At 53.8% G+C, this 16,208-nt stretch overlaps 1 protein-coding gene across 2 annotated transcripts in view; it reads left to right on the forward strand.

Moving 5' to 3' along the window:
* Nucleotides 1–16,208, forward strand: part of CDYL (chromodomain Y like) — a 126,734-nt gene that overhangs the window by 102,982 nt on the left and 7,544 nt on the right. The window contains exons 3-5 of one of the 2 annotated variants that reach the window (XM_047797692.1): nt 5,974–6,230; nt 7,603–7,775; nt 15,417–15,551. In XM_047797692.1, the coding sequence (XP_047653648.1) occupies nt 5,974–6,230; nt 7,603–7,775; nt 15,417–15,551 (565 nt within the window). The remainder of the gene's footprint in view (nt 1–5,973; nt 6,231–7,602; nt 7,776–15,416; nt 15,552–16,208) is intronic. The other variant, XM_047797693.1, reaches the window with a different exon arrangement.

Here is a 16,208-nt window from a genome sequence, read left to right on the forward strand (position 1 = left end):
TACCCCCGCCCCACCCCAGTGTTGGTGCCCGGGCCCTGCTCGGCATGGCAGCAGCTCATCTCAACGTCCTGCCTGGATCCTGGAGCGGAGGGGGGGCCCGAAGGGGGGTATCGGAGGCTCAGGAGACCCCAGCCCATGGGAAAGACCCCGCCTTGACTGTGTACCTGATGCGTTTTTAAGTTGGGTTTTAAGGGTTTTTTGGTGGGTTTTGGGTTTTGGGGTTTTTTTTTTTTGGTAGGGAAATCACTTTTCTAGGTTTGAGGAGAGTTCTTGTGGCCCGGCCGGCGCTCACAGTGTGTCACCAACGCCGGAAGGCAGAGAAGCTGGGAGGCTAGAGAAGCAAGAGTGGCAATCGGGTGGGCGGATGGGGCAGGGACTGGATGTCTGCCCCGCCCACCACCATGGGAGGGGAGCAGGGGCCCGGGCGTCCTGCTCACCCCCTCCTACCCCCTACCCCACCAAGGGGCAGCCGGCCAGGGAGGGCCAGGGAGGGGAGTCCGTGGTGGTGGTGGTGCTTCAGGAAAGGAGGTGGGGCACGAGCGCTCCAGCTGATGCTTTCGGCAGCTGCATCCCAAGTGTGGGAAGCTCTGCTGGGTGCCCTCCTGCCCCGGGAGTCTCGCAGCCCAGTGTGAGAGGGCTGGGCGGGGGTCTGCGGCCAGGTTGGGCCCCGAGCAGAGCCCAGCTTTCTCCCAAAGGGCACCCGTGCAGGTGCCCGGCGCTCTAAGGCTGTGTCCTCAGACTCCACCCGTGCAGCCCCCGGGAAGAGACACATTTACCTGGTGGCCTGGGTACCGGCATGCGACAGTCTGGTTTTTCTGGCTCGTCTCTTTGAAGTGAATCAGTGCTGTTGGGTGTCCGAAATTGATGGTGCGTCCCAGAGCTTGAAAAGCGCCGTCGTGTAGACGAGAGAGGACTCAGCGCCCGTCCTCAGGTGAGGAACCCACGGCCGATGGTCAGACCAGGTGTGAGCTCCCCACTGAACTGAGCTGAAGAAAAGGACCTTCTACTCTAGACCCAGACGGGCAGCGTGGCCTCAGCAGCCGGCGTGGGAGGGAGGCATTCAGGGCACCGACTTTGGGGTGCCTGGCGGGTTTGCCCGGCCTGGGCCGGCGGCTGATTTGGCAGGACGTTGCGAGCTTCCAGCGTGCTTGGGAGGGAGCAAGGTGCCCGTCACCGAGGACAGTCTGGCCTTCCCTCTGCCGTCCCTGGGGCCAGAGGCGGAACCAGCAGCCTGATGACCAGAAGCCGTAGCGGGGCGGGTGGGCGGGCGCCACCCGCACAGTGGTCCGTCGGGAGTGGGGGGGCTGTAATAACGAGATTTCTTACACGTCCGTTACGTACACTGGATGTGCATGAAGAAGGGGCTCGGTGACCTCAGCGGCCGCTCTCCTGGGTCTGTCCTCCAGCAGCATCAGGGGCTGTGAGGGGCTTGCAGGCCTCAGGAACATCTGACCAGAGGTCGCACGGGTCCCCGGGAAGAGCCCAGGTGGCTGGGACTCGAGGCAGTAAGTGCCGGCGGCTCCAAGGGTGACAGGCGGAGATGGAGGTTCCCTAAGCGACATCTGGGGCCAGCAACACGGTCTGAAGGAGGGACGGCCAGCGACACGGTCTGCCACATGTCTGTGTGCGATGGAACCACATGTGAGGTCCCACTGCCCTCCGGGGGCTTGTAGGACACAGGATACTGTTAACTTGACCGTGAGCCTGACGCTCTAAAGACTGGGGGGGTGTAGGGGTGAGGCTTGGGTGTGACCTGCTGCAGAGAAGGGGAAGCCTCAGCTGAGGAAGCAGGACCCACCTAAGGGCCTGAATCCTTGCTCCCTCCCTGTGTCAGCAGCCCCCACGCCCCGTGTCCGAGGGCCCCGCCTCCTGGTCTCAGAGGCCCCTCTGCTCCTGTTCCTTCCCCGAATTTCCCCGCAGAGGAAAGGGAGATGCAGGTGCAGCCTGAGGACCAGGCCTGGGGATTTGGCTGCTGAGAAACCAAGCTCCCCACGTGCAGCTGTCACGCGTCCATCCTGATTCCCTGTGGGGCAGTGACCGCTGGTTTATGTGTGGCCTTGTGACACAGGCCGTTAGGAAGATGGTTTTACTTCTGGGGCCAGGCCTGAAACATGGCTGGGATGCGTTCTTTCCTGAATCAGGCACAAAGAATGGCTTTGATCCTGAGCAGTGGGAAAAAAAAGTTACAGCCAGTTCTGCAGTAACACAACACAAGCATTCCTGAAAATCCCCAGACCAGGCAGAATCACACACTGAAAACCACAGGGCCTACGGGGGACATAGGGTAGGGCCCCAGGCACGAAGACTTTGTCGATGGCAGATTTTAAAATAAGATAGGACCCTAGTAAAAATGGCAGCCCCATGTTACATGGTTAAGAAAAACAGACACTGCGTTAAATGTGGCACTTACCTTGGGCAGGGCCTGCAGTTTGGATGTGGAGGGTGTGGGTGTCGGAAGCGTTTTGTCTCCCGGGTTCCTGGGATCAGCGTAAAAGACCCACCCACATCTCTGTCACCAAGAAAGACCCAGCTTGAGCATCAGCTCTGTAGACAGGGCCCAGTTTTCAGGATCCTGCGTGGATTTAAGTGAGATGGTCTGTGTTAAGAGCCTGGCATGTGTAATGTGATTGGCAGCTGCTGCCCTGCATTTACCTGTATGTTTGAAATCTTTCTCGTCATCTGCTTGATGTGTGTCGGTGACTGTTTAACCATTTCTTCTTATTATTAGTTAAGTCCTTAGCAGTGGCTTCTGCTCTGAAGTGCAGTGTTCCTGTCCCCAGGTGTCACCAGGCGGGATGGGCGACCGGCCCCCTCCTCCGAGTGGGTGGAGCTGGACCGAAGGGGTGTCAGGACCCCTCCCCTCATATGTTCAGCTGTCAGTGAACAAGACCAACAGGGACCCCGCGCTCTGGCGCTCGGTGGCAGAGCGTGACAGTGTGTAAGTAAAAATCAGTCGAGAAAGAACAGGGCTGAGGAGCACTACCGAGAGGACAGAGTGGGCCACGCCGATAGTGACAGGAGGGGCCCTCGGACGTGGTCGTCCAAGAAGGCCGTCTGAGGAGGTGGCATTGGAGCTGCCATCCAGATGGGCAGAAAGCAGCTATTTGAAGCTCCAGGACCAGGACAGGACAGTCTAGGCTGAGGGAAGAGCGAGCACAGAGGCCCTGGGGACACAGACCTGGACCGTGGAAGGACGTCAAGAGGGCCATGGCCCAGTGCTGGCGCCCGCAAGTCCAAGGTTGGTCCTGCGGTGAGCACTTCCCGGTCTATGTGGGGCACAGGCAGTTGTCACAAGGCCCTGGAGGTGGAGAACAGAGGCTCTTAGGGGTGGGGGGCGGGGGCGGCTGAGCCACTGGCAAGATCACAGCATCTGTAATCAGCAGGGACCCTGCCGGCACCAGAGAGTAGTGTTTGAACAGGGAGATGAGGCTGAATTCAGCTGCCCTAGTCGGCACGAGCCAGCAGGAATCCAGGTTGGGATTTGCAGAACCACGGAGAGCTCCATGGGCTTAGCCGTCTCAGACAAGCTGCTTTTTCTGCTTTTTCCGAAGCTCCCACATCAAGGCCAGGTGCACCCAGGGCCTAGAAGTCCTGCTTTTGTGGAAGGAAGTCCCCAGGAAAACTTGGAGGGTTGAGGAGGCTGTGACCTTACGGAGAAGCAGAAGCAGGTCAGGGCTGTCACCGCACGGCTTTGACGCAGGCCCTGGGATAACTGCCCCCTCCGCAGAGCTCTCCCACTGGCACCCGGCACCTGTGCCCAGGGAACCCGCCCTCTGGAGGGCACCAGAGTCTCCAGCGCGTCACATGCCCCCCCCTCCCTCCCCATGCCGTGGCCTCCCTGGTGGCCCCTGGGTGGGCTGTTCTGTTGGGATCTCCTTTGAGGCTGAGGGATTGCTGTCCCCAGCCACCACCCGCAGTTGCTACTTCTGGGCTCCTTAAAACCACATGTTAACACGTTCTTGGTTTGTAGATTCATGTTTTTTGCGTAGGAGTTTTTGTCTGAATCCTGTCGTCTGGCTTCCGCGCGGGTGGGACAAGTCGCCCACGTTTAATATCAGCTCTAACCTCCCCTTCCCGCCTCCGTTCCCCTCACCCCTGTGGCACAGGCCACTGGCGACAGGTCCTCGCTGCCAGGCGACCGTCCCTCCTCCCACGGCGCCTGCCTCTGGTGTCCGCGGTCGCCTCTAGCACCGGCTCCCCGGCCGCTCTGCCCGGGACAGGGGAGCAGTGGACGAGACCACGGCTCCCTGTCGGGCGTCCCTGCGGATGCCCAGGCTCAGGGCTTCAGAATCACCCGTGGTCCGTTCCTCTCTGCACCCGAGAAGCCACCCGTCCGTGTTGAGTCCAGCTCAGGACAGGGGGAACGAGGGCACCCAAGGGAACAAGGGCACCCAAGGGACAGCCCAGGCGAGGCTGTGACGGGCGCGCCAACAGAGGGCAGCGCTGGGAAGGGCCGCGTGGAGGGCGTAGCCGAGCCGGGAACGCAGTGGGGGGTCTGGTGGCGGAGAGGCTGGAGGTTGAAAGGAAGGGGGTTCCTTGCCAGACCCCTCGGAAAGAGGTGGCGGCGCCCCGTCTCGCGGGTGACGGATGCCTTTTCCCTTAGAAACACTCTGGGCGCACGGCCCTAAAAAGACCCAACAAAGCCTCCAGGGTCGTTGCGCCCGCCGCGCAGGAGCCAGCGTGTTTTTGCGGGCGCTGATGTGGCCTCCCTCACGCATCGTCTCCCCAGTGCGGGCTCCTCTCTGGCTCCGCAGGAACTGTTTCTGACTCAGTTCCCCGGCTCTCCCTCCGAGGACCCCCGCCTTGCGTCTGAGGGGAGCGGGGTCCAGCGCTTTCATTTCTGGCCCTCAGCTCCCCTCGCAGCCTCTGCGCATCGTTCCCGTCGGATGATATTCAGACGTGCGCAGGAGGGCAGTGAATTGCCTCAACACCTGACCTCGTACCCTGGCGTTTCTTGGTAACACGGGGAAAGTGTTCAACAAAACCCTTGACCTGATGGTTGCGCGAGACGCTAGGTTCAGGAGGCCGGGCCCTTGAGGCTGATGGAAGCCCAGCAGCCAGGCTGGCGCTGTGGAGCTGACCCAGCGGGGGCGCTAGCGGGGCATCCTCGGTGGCAGGCGAGGGCGCTGTGTCTTTTTCGGCTGTCAAAGAGGCTGTTTGCAGATGCGGAAGGAGGACCGCCGGACAGAGGTCGAGGCGTCCAGAGAAAGACCCCGAGTGTCTGGAGTGGCCTCGGGCGGGGTGGGGGTACCCGCCCATCATGTGTCTGAAAAGCGACTCTTCATTCAGAAGAAATTTCGGCTAAATGGCAGATAGCCTCGGCTCTAATATTAAGATATTTATTGATCAATTTCCTTCTTTTCTTTCAGCCTGTCCTACATGGAGTATGTGCTTTTCACGAGACCCCTTCTCTTTGAATTCCATTCTTTAAAAGTCTCAAATTTGGCAGCTTCTTTTCATTACATGCCTTTTCATCATTATTTTATTAGCAAAGAGAAGGAAAAGGGCGAGTTCCTTGTCAGACTTTGAAGGAAAACAAATGCCTTGACCTGGAGGGTTTGGCCTGTTGGTTTTTGACTTTTGGCTGCATCTATGACGTGTATAACCGCCTGGGCCAGGGACTGAACTCAGGCCACAACAGTGACAACGCTGGGTCCTTAACCCCCGGCACCACCAGGGGATGCTGGAGTCTACATTTAAAGGCATTTACTGGCGTTCCCGGGTAACTCAGCCGGTGGAAGATCCAGCACTGTCGCTGCTGTGGCACGGGCTCAGTCCCTGGCCCGGGAAGTTTCGAATGCCACAGGTGCAGCCGGTAAAAAAGTAGACTCTCGGAAGGTTCTAGTATTTAACATTCTTAAGTCAGTACAGTTGATCCTGGGTCTGTCATGAGCATTTTACCTAATTCACAGGCGGCACTGGGGGGCGAGTTGGTGGCAGGACCTCAGGACGCTGTGGCTGTCGCCTTGGCAGGTACCTCTCCGTTCATGGACGTGCTGACGGCCAATGGGCCAACCAGCCTACAGCCGTCGGTCACAGGCGTGACAGCCGGGAAGAGGAAGTTCATTGACGACAGACGAGACCAGCCTTTCGACAAGCGGCTGCGCTTCAGCGTGAGGCAGACGGAGAGCGCCTACAGGTACCGGGACATCGTCGTCCGGAAGCAGGACGGCTTCACCCACATCCTGCTGTCCACCAAGTCGTCGGAGAACAACTCACTCAACCCGGAGGTGAGCAGGGGCCTCGGGGCTGCCCCGCCGGCCGGGTCCCTGGGGCTGGAGCCAGGGGAGTGCAGCAGGTGTACAGCTTCCTGCACAAAGGCGGCCGGGCCCCCTGTGCTCCCGCCTCCAGGTCAGCAGCCGTCCGTTGGGGCAGGGGACTCTCTGACATCACGCGTGAGCTGTGTGTACCAGCCGTCCCGTCACTCTCGTCGGCGTCCCCAGGAGCTGTTCAGACAGGAGTCACATGCCCCAGCCCAGCCCCTTAGAAAACCTCACCGCCCTTCCCAGTCAGTCCCCAGCGTTCCTTGGACGGGAACTTCCGGCCGAGGTGGTTCCGTTCCCATCGTGCCTGGTAAAGGCAGCCCCCGAGACCGAGAGAGACCGGTGCTTGCAGAGCTTCAAAACCTGGTTCTGGGACGTCCCTCGGGTCGGAAGCGTTTGGACCTGCACCGTGTCAGGCCTGTAGCCTGTTAAGTTCCGGTCTCTCTCCCACTTGTGAGCACCCAGGTCAACCTTTTTCCAGACGAGAAAACCAAACCGCAGACAGCCAGTGTGTCTGGCCAGGGTTCCAGGACAAACCGGTTCAGGGCTGGTCCTCAGTAAGTTGTTACACTGCAGGGCACTTTCACTGCCTGTTTCTAAGTACTTCAACAGAGACTCTGTGTGTGTGTGTGTGTGTGTGTGTGTGTGCGCTCGCGCGTGCGCGCGCTTTTTATGGCTCATCTGCAGCAAATGGAGGTTCCCAGGTGGGGGGGTCAAATCAGAGCTGCAGCTGCCAGCCTGCCCCCACAGCCACGGCAACACCGGATCCTTAACCCACTGAGCAAGGCCAGGCCAGGTTTCAAACCCGCAGCCTCGTGGATACTAGTTGGGTTCATTACCACCAAGCCACGTGGGGAACTCCACAGAGACCATTTTAAAGGCTTGTCCCTCAGTCGAAAACCACTCCACGCTGACGGGCTCCTACTCGCCACACGATGCACCCACGCTGGGCTTTCAGTCCCCAGTTTGGGAGGCTGGTGTCAGACAGACAAAACAGAGCTGAACTAGTAGTTTCTTAGAACTGGATGCCTGTGCCATCTGCTGTCCAAACTGTAGAAATGCCAAGTGACTGTAATCCGTGACTCGCCTCCCAGAGCCGCCAGGTCTAGGCTGTTCAGGTTAGTTAGACGGACACGTCTGGCCTGACGAGTTTCGTGATGCCACGCAGCCCCCGAGAGCCCCAGCCCCTGGCTTCACAGCACACGGACCTAGCGGGTCCCTGTAAGTGGTGGTCGATGGAGGCAGGGCCCCAAGGTGCTCTCCGAGGCTCCAGGTGGCCCGGGGGGGGGGGGGGGGCCCGCAGGCTTCCCCGCAGCTCCGTGACCCCCCTGCCTTCCAGGTGATGAAGGAGGTGCAGAGTGCCCTGAGCACGGCGGCGGCCGACGACAGCAAGCTGGTGCTGCTCAGCGCCGTGGGCAGCGTCTTCTGCTGCGGCCTCGACTTCATCTACTTCATCCGGCGGCTGACCGACGACAGGAAGAGAGAGAGCACGAAGATGGCCGAGGCCATCAGGTATGCACCCCGGCCCGCCGCCGCCCTCCCCTGCCGGGCCAGCTTGCACGGGCCCGCGGACCCTCCCTCCGCTGAGAGGCTGGGAGCGAAGGTACCCAGTCTCCCGTTCTTCTGGGGGCCCCCGGCCTGGAGCCGAGGCCCGATCGCAGGGCTGGCCCGGCCCAGCCTCAGGGAAGGTCCCGGTGGTCAGAGGGCACAGTGGCACGTGGCCAGAGTTTCCAGCATCTGTGCCTCCTGTTCTGGCCCTGGAACAAAGGTGCACTCTCTTTCACCTAATAGCTTTGCCATTCGCTTGACTCAAAATTAAATTGGAGTTCCCTGGGGGCCCGGCAGGTTAAGGCTCTGGAATTATCCCTGCAGCAGCTTGGGTCACTGCCGTGGCACAGGTTGGATCCCTTTCACGTGCCACAGGTGAGGCCAGAAAAATAACAACAATAAAAATAAACCGGTCAGGCCTTATTACAAGCTAGGTCCGCAGCGTCAGGTGAGAAGGACTGTTTAAGTTCACCCCGAGTTCAGCTACAGGTAAAACGAGGGGATATGGATACAAAGTAAAAGTTCTTTCTCTGAATCCCCCTCCCGCCACGAGGAATCCAGGGTTCACTTGTAGGTATCCTCCAACCCTTTTTAAAACATTTTCGGACGTGTATTCATGTACACAGACAAACAGCATAGATGTGGCTTTGGTTCTGTCCAGTGAGTGGAATGATACCGTGTGTTGTTTCGCAGCTGTTCCCATTTAGCGATGTGCCTTTAAGATGTTTCTAGTTCCTCTGTTTTCAGATTTTCCACTTCTGTGTTATAACCGTGCGAGAAGCTTTTCTCTTGAACCATGTGATTCTGCAATAAGCATATGCAGGTTCATCTTATGTAGGTAACTCATGCTAATCATTGTAAGTGTGTGTGTGTGTGTGTTTTGTGGGGGTTTTTTTTGTTTGGTTTTGGGGGGTTTTTTGTTTTTTGTTTTTTATTTTTGCTTTGCTTTTTAGGGCCATAGCTGCGATGTATGGAAGTTTCCAGGCTAGGGGCTGAATCAGAGCTGCCACTGCTGGCCTACACCACAGCCACAGCAACGTGAGATCTGAGCTGCCTCTGCGACTTACACTGCCGCTCACGGCAACACCAGATCCCTAACCCACCAATCAAGACCAGGGGTCAAACCCACATCCGCATGGATGCTAGTTGGGTTTTTCACCCACCGAGCCACAATGGGAGCTCCCTGTAAGTGTAATATAAAGTGTCTTGTTTTTCAGAGATTAATTTTATTTGAGGTGAATGAAACCCAGTCACCAGCCAGAAAGACCATTGTACTGTCCTGCCCCCCTTCCTAAAGTGTCACACCCCAGAGGGACCCCAAAGAACCTTTTGTTAGGTATTTGTCATTTACAGATGAAAACGTTATAAAGAGATGCAGCCTGCGGAGTTCCCATTGTGGCTCAGCAGGTTAAGAATCTAACTGTTCTCCATGAGGACGTGGGTTCCATCCCTGGCCTCGCTCAGTGGGTTGAGGACCTGGCATTGCCACAAGCTTCAGGGTAGGTCACAGATGCAGCTGAGATCCCACGTTTCTGTGGTGTAGGCTGGCAGCTGTGGGTCGGATTCAATCCCTAGCCTGGGAACTTGCATAGGCTGTGGGTGCGGCCCTAAAAAAAATTTTTTTTTTCATCTTTTTAGGCCTGCACTTGCGGCATATGGAGAATCCCGGGCTAGGGGTCCAATCAGAGCTGTAGCTGCCAGCCTATGCCACACCCAGAGCAACGCTGGATCCGACCTACACCAGAGGTCATGGCATCACCAGATCCTTAACCCACTGAGCGAGGCCAGGGATGGAACCCACGTCCTCATGGATGCTAGTCAGGTTCACTAACCACTGAGTCACGATGGGAACTCCAAAAAATTTCTTTTAATTAAAAAAAAAAAAAAAAAAGATGCAGGAATTCCCATCATGGCGCAGTGGAAACAAATCCAACTAGGAACCGTGAGGTTGCAGGTTCGATCCCTAGCCTCACTCAGTGGGTTGAGGATCCGGCGTTGCCCTGAGCTATGGTGTAGGTCACAGACATGGATCGGATCTGGCCTTGCTGTGGCTGTGGTGTAGGCTGGCAGCTGTAGCTCCGATTAGACCCCTAGCCTGGGAACCTCCATATGTCACAGGTACAGCCCAGAAAAGACAAAAAAAAAAGAAAAGATGCGGACTTGTCAAAGTGGCAGTAAAGTTGGTTGGATCTTCTCTGAAATCCCCAGTTATCTGGAGAATTGAGGTTAAGCTGCTTTTGTTAATTATTGGGCCCCAAGTGGCTGAGGCTCTAAGCACTGATTTGGGGGTCCTGGGCACTCTGGTCCCGTTAACCACGCAAGAGGCACACACGGGGGTGGCAGAAGCCTTTTCTGCATTGGTCTGGAGTGGACAGGGCATCTCTGCCCAACACGTCTCCCCGGGTGGTTCTGATGGGCACAGCCCCGCCAGAGGGAGCCCTGAAACTCCATGCCCGGGGGCTGTAGGGTATTGCCTTGGCCTTTTATATAACATTTTCAATAATTTTCAAAACTAATGTTTTCTAATACTATATACACATGCGTGCATATAGGGCACTATCTGATAAACGTGACCTTTTTTTAAAATTTTTTTTGTCATGTGTCGAGGGCTTGTCCTTTTTATTTTTGTGGAATTCCTAGTCAGTTACTTCCTGTTTTTCAACTAGTTGTCGATCTTTTTCCTTTTTAATAGGAGTTCTTTTTTTTTTAATATTTTATATAGCATAATAAAAAGAATAACTTAACTGGTAAGAATAGCAAAAATAATACACCCTCTGAAAATAAGTAAAATATAAAATGCATAAATTGGTTAAAAAAACAGTGTAACTATATAAATATATCCTCACAATTTGTTACATCTTATCGATTCTTCGGTATAGGCATTACACCATTCTGGGTGATGTGATAAACAAGACATTATAGACTTTACATTGCACCATGGAGAGAAATGGTTATTGATAATACAATTGTAGAACTGTATTATTTCATCGTACAGTGGCATTATTTAATTATAATTATCATAAGTTCTTTGATGGAGAGGAAATCAGAATCAGATCTAAGAAGACTTCAGCATTCCAAGAATGATGTCAAGTGACCCCCTTCATGGTGGATTATGCACTTATTTACTATGAGATACATTTCTTCTCCAGAGATTCCTTGTTTGTGTATCAATTGTAGATTTTTGGTTTGCAGTTATTCTGAAGTTTTGATGTAAGAGTCTATATGTATATGAGATTGTTTTAAGTTGTTGTTCTCTTAATTGCAAGCTCATCTCCAGTGTCCTGCATTTGTACCCACCTCTTCTCATGATTTCTGATTTTGGTGGCATAATTGTGCATGGATGATTTCGTATCTTTACTGTATATACACCTTTACTGGTGAGCCTTGTCATTTGTGGAATTTTTGTTTCCTGTTGCTGTCTTTTCTTTCCTGTCTATAGAAGTTCCTTTAGTATTTGTTGTAAGGCTGGTTTAGTGTCACTGCATTCTCTCAGCTTTTGCTTATCTGAGAAGGTTTTTATTTCTCCTTCAAATCTGAATGAGAGCCTTGCTGGGTAGAATAATCTTGGTTGGAGGTTTTTTCCTTCCATGATATACTTTCTCACGTGAAGTATATCATGCCACTCCCTTCTGGCCTGCAGAGTTTCTGTTGAAAAAATCTGCCGATAACCTTATTGGGGTTCCCTTGTATGTTACTTGTTTCTTTTCCATAGCTGCTTTCAATATTTTCTCTTTGTCTTTAATTTTGGTCAGTTTGATTAATATGTGTCCTGGTGTATTCCTCCTTGGGTTTATTTTGTATGGTACTCATTGTGCTTCCTGGGTTTGAGTGAGGGGTTCCTTTCCCATGTGAGGGAAGTTTTTGGCTATTATCTCTTGGAATATTTTTTCTGTCCCCTTCTCTCTCTCTTCTCCTTCCGGCACCCCTATAATACGGATGTTGGTGCGTTTCACGTTGTCCCAGAATTCCCTGAGACTCTCTTCATTTGTTTTCAATCTTTTTTCTCTTTTCTGTTATGCATCTGTAGTTTCCACTCATCTGTCCTCCACCTCGCTTATTCGTTCTTCTGCCTCCCGTTTCCTGCTGTTAACTGCTTCTAGTGAATTTTTTATTTGTTATTGTATTTTGCCTCTCTTCTTGTTTAAGTTTTATATCTTGTATCTCTTTGCTCAGTGTTTCCTGTAAGTTATCCATCTTTGCCTCCAGTTTATTTCCGATGTCTTGCATCATCTTTAGCATCAACAATCTAATCTTTTTCCTGGAAGCTGAGAATCTGCTCATCGCTTGGCTGATTTTCTGGAGTTTTTCCTTTCTCCCTCATCTGAGTTATAGTCTTTCCATTTTTATAGGTTTTTGGTGTGGTGGCCTTTTTACAGATAATATAGTTGTAGCCTCTCTTCCTTCTGCTGTCTGCCCCCCTTGTGGCTGAAGTCAGTATGGGGGGCTTGCTGTAGGCTTCCTGATGGGAGGGGTGATGCCTGCCCCCAAAATGGCCCCCTCCAGAGAATATTGCTGAATGTTCCCAAGAGCTTTGCTTTCAATGTCCTTCCCTCAAAACAAGCCACGTTCACCCCTGTTTTCCCAGAATGTCCTCCAAGAACTGCAGTCAGATTTGACCCAGATTCCTATGGAGACCTCGCTCTGCCCTGGGACCCAGTGCATGTGAAAGTCTGTGTGTGCCTTTTAAGAATGGGGTCTCCGTTTCCCTCAGTCCTCTGGAGCTCCTGTGCACAAGCCCTGCTGGCCTTCAATGCCAGATGCTCCAGGGGCTCTTTCTCCCAGTGCCAGATCCCCACACGTGAGAGTTCAATGTGTGGCTCAGAGCTCTCACTCCCGTAGGTGAGTCTCTGTGAACCAGTTAGTTTTCAGTCTGTGGAGCTTCCCACCCGGGAGGTATGGGGTTGTTTATATCGCGAAATCGCCCCTCCTAACTCTTGATGTGGCCTCCTCTTTTTCTTCAGGAGTAGGGTATCTAATTTTTTAAGGTTTCTGGTCCTTTTGGGTGGAGATTGCTCAGCCTTTAGTTGTGAATTTTGTTGTTCTTAGGAGAGAAGTTGAGCTTCAGTCTTTCTATTCCGCCATCCTAATCCTCTCTCCGTCCTTTTTTTAATTTTTATAAATTTCTTATTGACGTGTAGTTGACTTACAGTGTTTTGTTCCAGATGAACAGCGAAGTGATTCAATTAGATGCGTGCGCATTCTTTTCCAGATTCGTTTTCCGTGTTGGTTAGGACGGACTATTGAGTAGAGTTCCCTGTGCTGCACAGCAGGCAAACATGACCATTTTTTAGGTAACGTGGGCGGGTTTTTTGTGTTTTTCAAAAATAGTTGGAAATTCTATAATCTGATTCTACGAAGTAGGATTTCTGGCCTCCTGCGTAAGTGCCTTCAGGCTCACAGCGTAGACTGGGCAGGAGCATCTCGTTACGGGACCTCGAATGAAACTGCCTGACGGACGCACGTAATTCCTGGACGCATCGTCATCGATCAGCACAGACAGTAGATGTTCCTGATTTTCAGTCCACCCCGTCCTTCTGCGGACGCCCTGGAGGCTTTAATTTCCATTCGTTAAATACAGACGCTTATGCGTCGGGTGGCGACTAGGTGTGTTTCCCCTGAGCTCACTCTCAAGGCCCCGTGACAGTGGGGTCTGGGCTCTGCGGAACAAGGAAGCGGTCTGTCAGCCTCAGTTCTGGCTCAGCCCCCGTGCTCGGCTCCCCACTGCCTGGAGCCTGGTTCACCCGCTCCCCTGGGGTGCAGCTGCCCTGGGCAGTGGTGAAGGCTTGTCTTGGGATTAGGAAGAGCAAAGGAAAGACAGATCAAGAGAGATTCATTGGTTGAACTAACAAGGTAACTTTAAATGTTTAGTTTCTTCACCTACCCACTTTCTGAAATTCCAAAAGCCTTACTCCCCACAAAAAGCTGAATTGGGGAGTTCTCATTGTGGCTCAGCAGAAACGAATCTAACTAGTAACCATGAGGTTGCGGGTTCGATCCCTGGCCTCTCTCAGTGGGTTAAGGATCCGGTGTTGCCGTGAGCTGTGGTGTAGGTCACAGACGGGGCTCAGATCTGGGGTAGCTGTGGTGTAGGCCAGTGGCTACAGCTCCGATTCCACCCCTAGCCTGGGAACCTCCATATGCTGTGGGTATGGCCCTAAAAGGCCCCCCCCCAAAAAAAATGGTATTCTAGGAGAAGCCAGGTTCTGCTTTAGGAAAATCTACTTGGTTCTTCTTTAAATGACTATGTTTTTGTTGACGTGAATTTTTTTTTAATTAAAGTATAATTGATTTACGTGCCAGTTTCTGCTGTACAGCAGAGTGATTCAGCCATGTATACACACACACACAATTTTTTATATTTTCCATCGCGGTGTGTCCCAGGAGACCGGATCCAGTCCCGGTGCAGTCCAGCAGGACCTCGTTTATCAGTGTGAATTTTCCTCAGGGCGCTCCCACGAGATCCCCCAAAGTTAGTCTCACCAAACTGACTTAGCCTTTACAACGGCTCTTTTGCATTGAAATTCACATTTACGTGTGTTAGCTTGCTTGACGGATGTACAGCGATTACTGTGTGTATTTTTTATTTCTGCAGTGTCTAGAATTCCTTAAAACTTGGGCAAAGAATGTCATCGCAGTGAGTTTCCAAAGGAAAGGTGGGAGATGGGAAGCTCGGGTTTGAACACAGATTCTTCAGTGTCTGTGCGGCCAACTCCATGGCCGGGATTGCTGGTGACCAGGTTGCAGGCTCTCTGTAATAGAATCAGTCTGCACATGAGCGGTGAAAACAAAATCATTAGGAATCGGTTTGCAGCGCCAGGCTTTTGAAGCCAGGAGGTGGGGGGGTGGGGGGGAGCAGCAGCTGCCGCCCTGTGTGTGGAGAAGCAGGAGCAGTGACGTGGGGAGGGGGCCCTGGAGCCCGCCCCCGCCCCCCTCCACTCCAGCCCTTCCAGGAAGGGACGGCTTGGCTGAGAAGCGGCCAGGAATTGGCCCACTGCCCTTAAACTTGCCGCCTCCCCCCCCCCCCCCCGACAGCCCCGGACTGCTGGTCTTAGGTGACTCTCTCACCTTTTGGTGAGGTCTCTTCAAATGAATGGAGAGAATTCTGACCTTATTTAATTATAAGTCTTTTTAAACTAATTTTATGGCACGTAGAATCTTTTCCTCCCCAACACAGCCTTTCACCCAGTTCACAGCAAATTCCAAGGACACTGTTGCTTTAGGCCCTGTGAACGGTCCTACAGTCTCAGGCTGAGAAAACGCTTGCTTGATGCCCCCAGAGGCAGCAGGTGGACCCTCTGCTCCTTAGAGCCTGAAGGGTCCCAGGCCGAAGGCAGCGCCACCTCCCTCCTCTGAGCCAGGGCCGAGCCTTCAAGGCTCAGGGAGGTTTCCACCAGCTAGAAAAGGCGAGGGGTGCGTTTTTGTTTTTAAACACAAAGGGAGTTTCTAGCTGTGGACCATGCACGGCTCGGTTGCGTCCTCAGGGGGAGGTGGGGCTGCGGAGCTCAGTGGCGAGAGCTGGGTAATTCCTAGCCGCCCAGAAGCAGGCCGGGCCCGTGGACTGTTTCCCTTCCAAGCAAAAATGACAACAAAGTCATCTTCTTGGAGGGAGAAGATTCCGTTCCATCTTCTCCGGCCTGTTGAAATGCAAGCTTTGGTTGTCACTGCCTGGTGTAGAAGCAGAGTGCTTGTTTCATTTACACAAACACACAACATGAGAAGGACCCCTGCCTGCTCCGTGAAGTAAGTTTTTTACCATTTTTGCCACAAAACCCTTTTGTTGTCACACTGTTTTGATGGCCTCTTTCACGTTACTGTGCCCTGATCCCATCCCTGGTTTCCAGATGGCAGCCGGGGGACAGTTTCTGTTTGCCCCTGTTGGCAAGAGCAGGTGAAAGTGGAGGTACCGGGGGAGGGCGTCTGCTTTAAACCATGGAGACAGTTCAGCGGTGACCTTCCCTGAGCGTAGGAAGTGCCTTCCCTTCCTCGTCACTGACCCCGGATCCTCAAAAGGTGGCAGAAGTGGAGAAGCCTCGTGTAGATGGCATGGGCCGAGTTCAAGGCCCGGCCTCCAGGGTGCGACCTTCCTGCCGGCGCCTCAGCCTCTCCTTCAGAGGCTCACGTCTCTGCCGCTGGCTCTTTCATTGGAAGGAGTTAATTCTGGATCCCACCTTCGGGGACCCTGGGGCGGGCTGGGGTGGTGCAGACTGCAGGGCTGCAGGGAGCAGTCCCCAGAGTGGGGAGGCTTTGCAGGCCACCCGACTCTGGAGCTCCCTCTCCCCTGTGTACACACACACAGCAACTCTGGAGCTCCCTCTCCCCTGTGTACACACACACACACACCCCAACTCTGGAGCTCCCTCTCCCCTGTGTACACACACACACACACCAACTCTGGAG

This window comes from Phacochoerus africanus, chromosome 9 (genome assembly GCF_016906955.1).
Source record: "Phacochoerus africanus isolate WHEZ1 chromosome 9, ROS_Pafr_v1, whole genome shotgun sequence".
NCBI classification, from domain to species: Eukaryota; Metazoa; Chordata; class Mammalia; order Artiodactyla; family Suidae; genus Phacochoerus; species Phacochoerus africanus.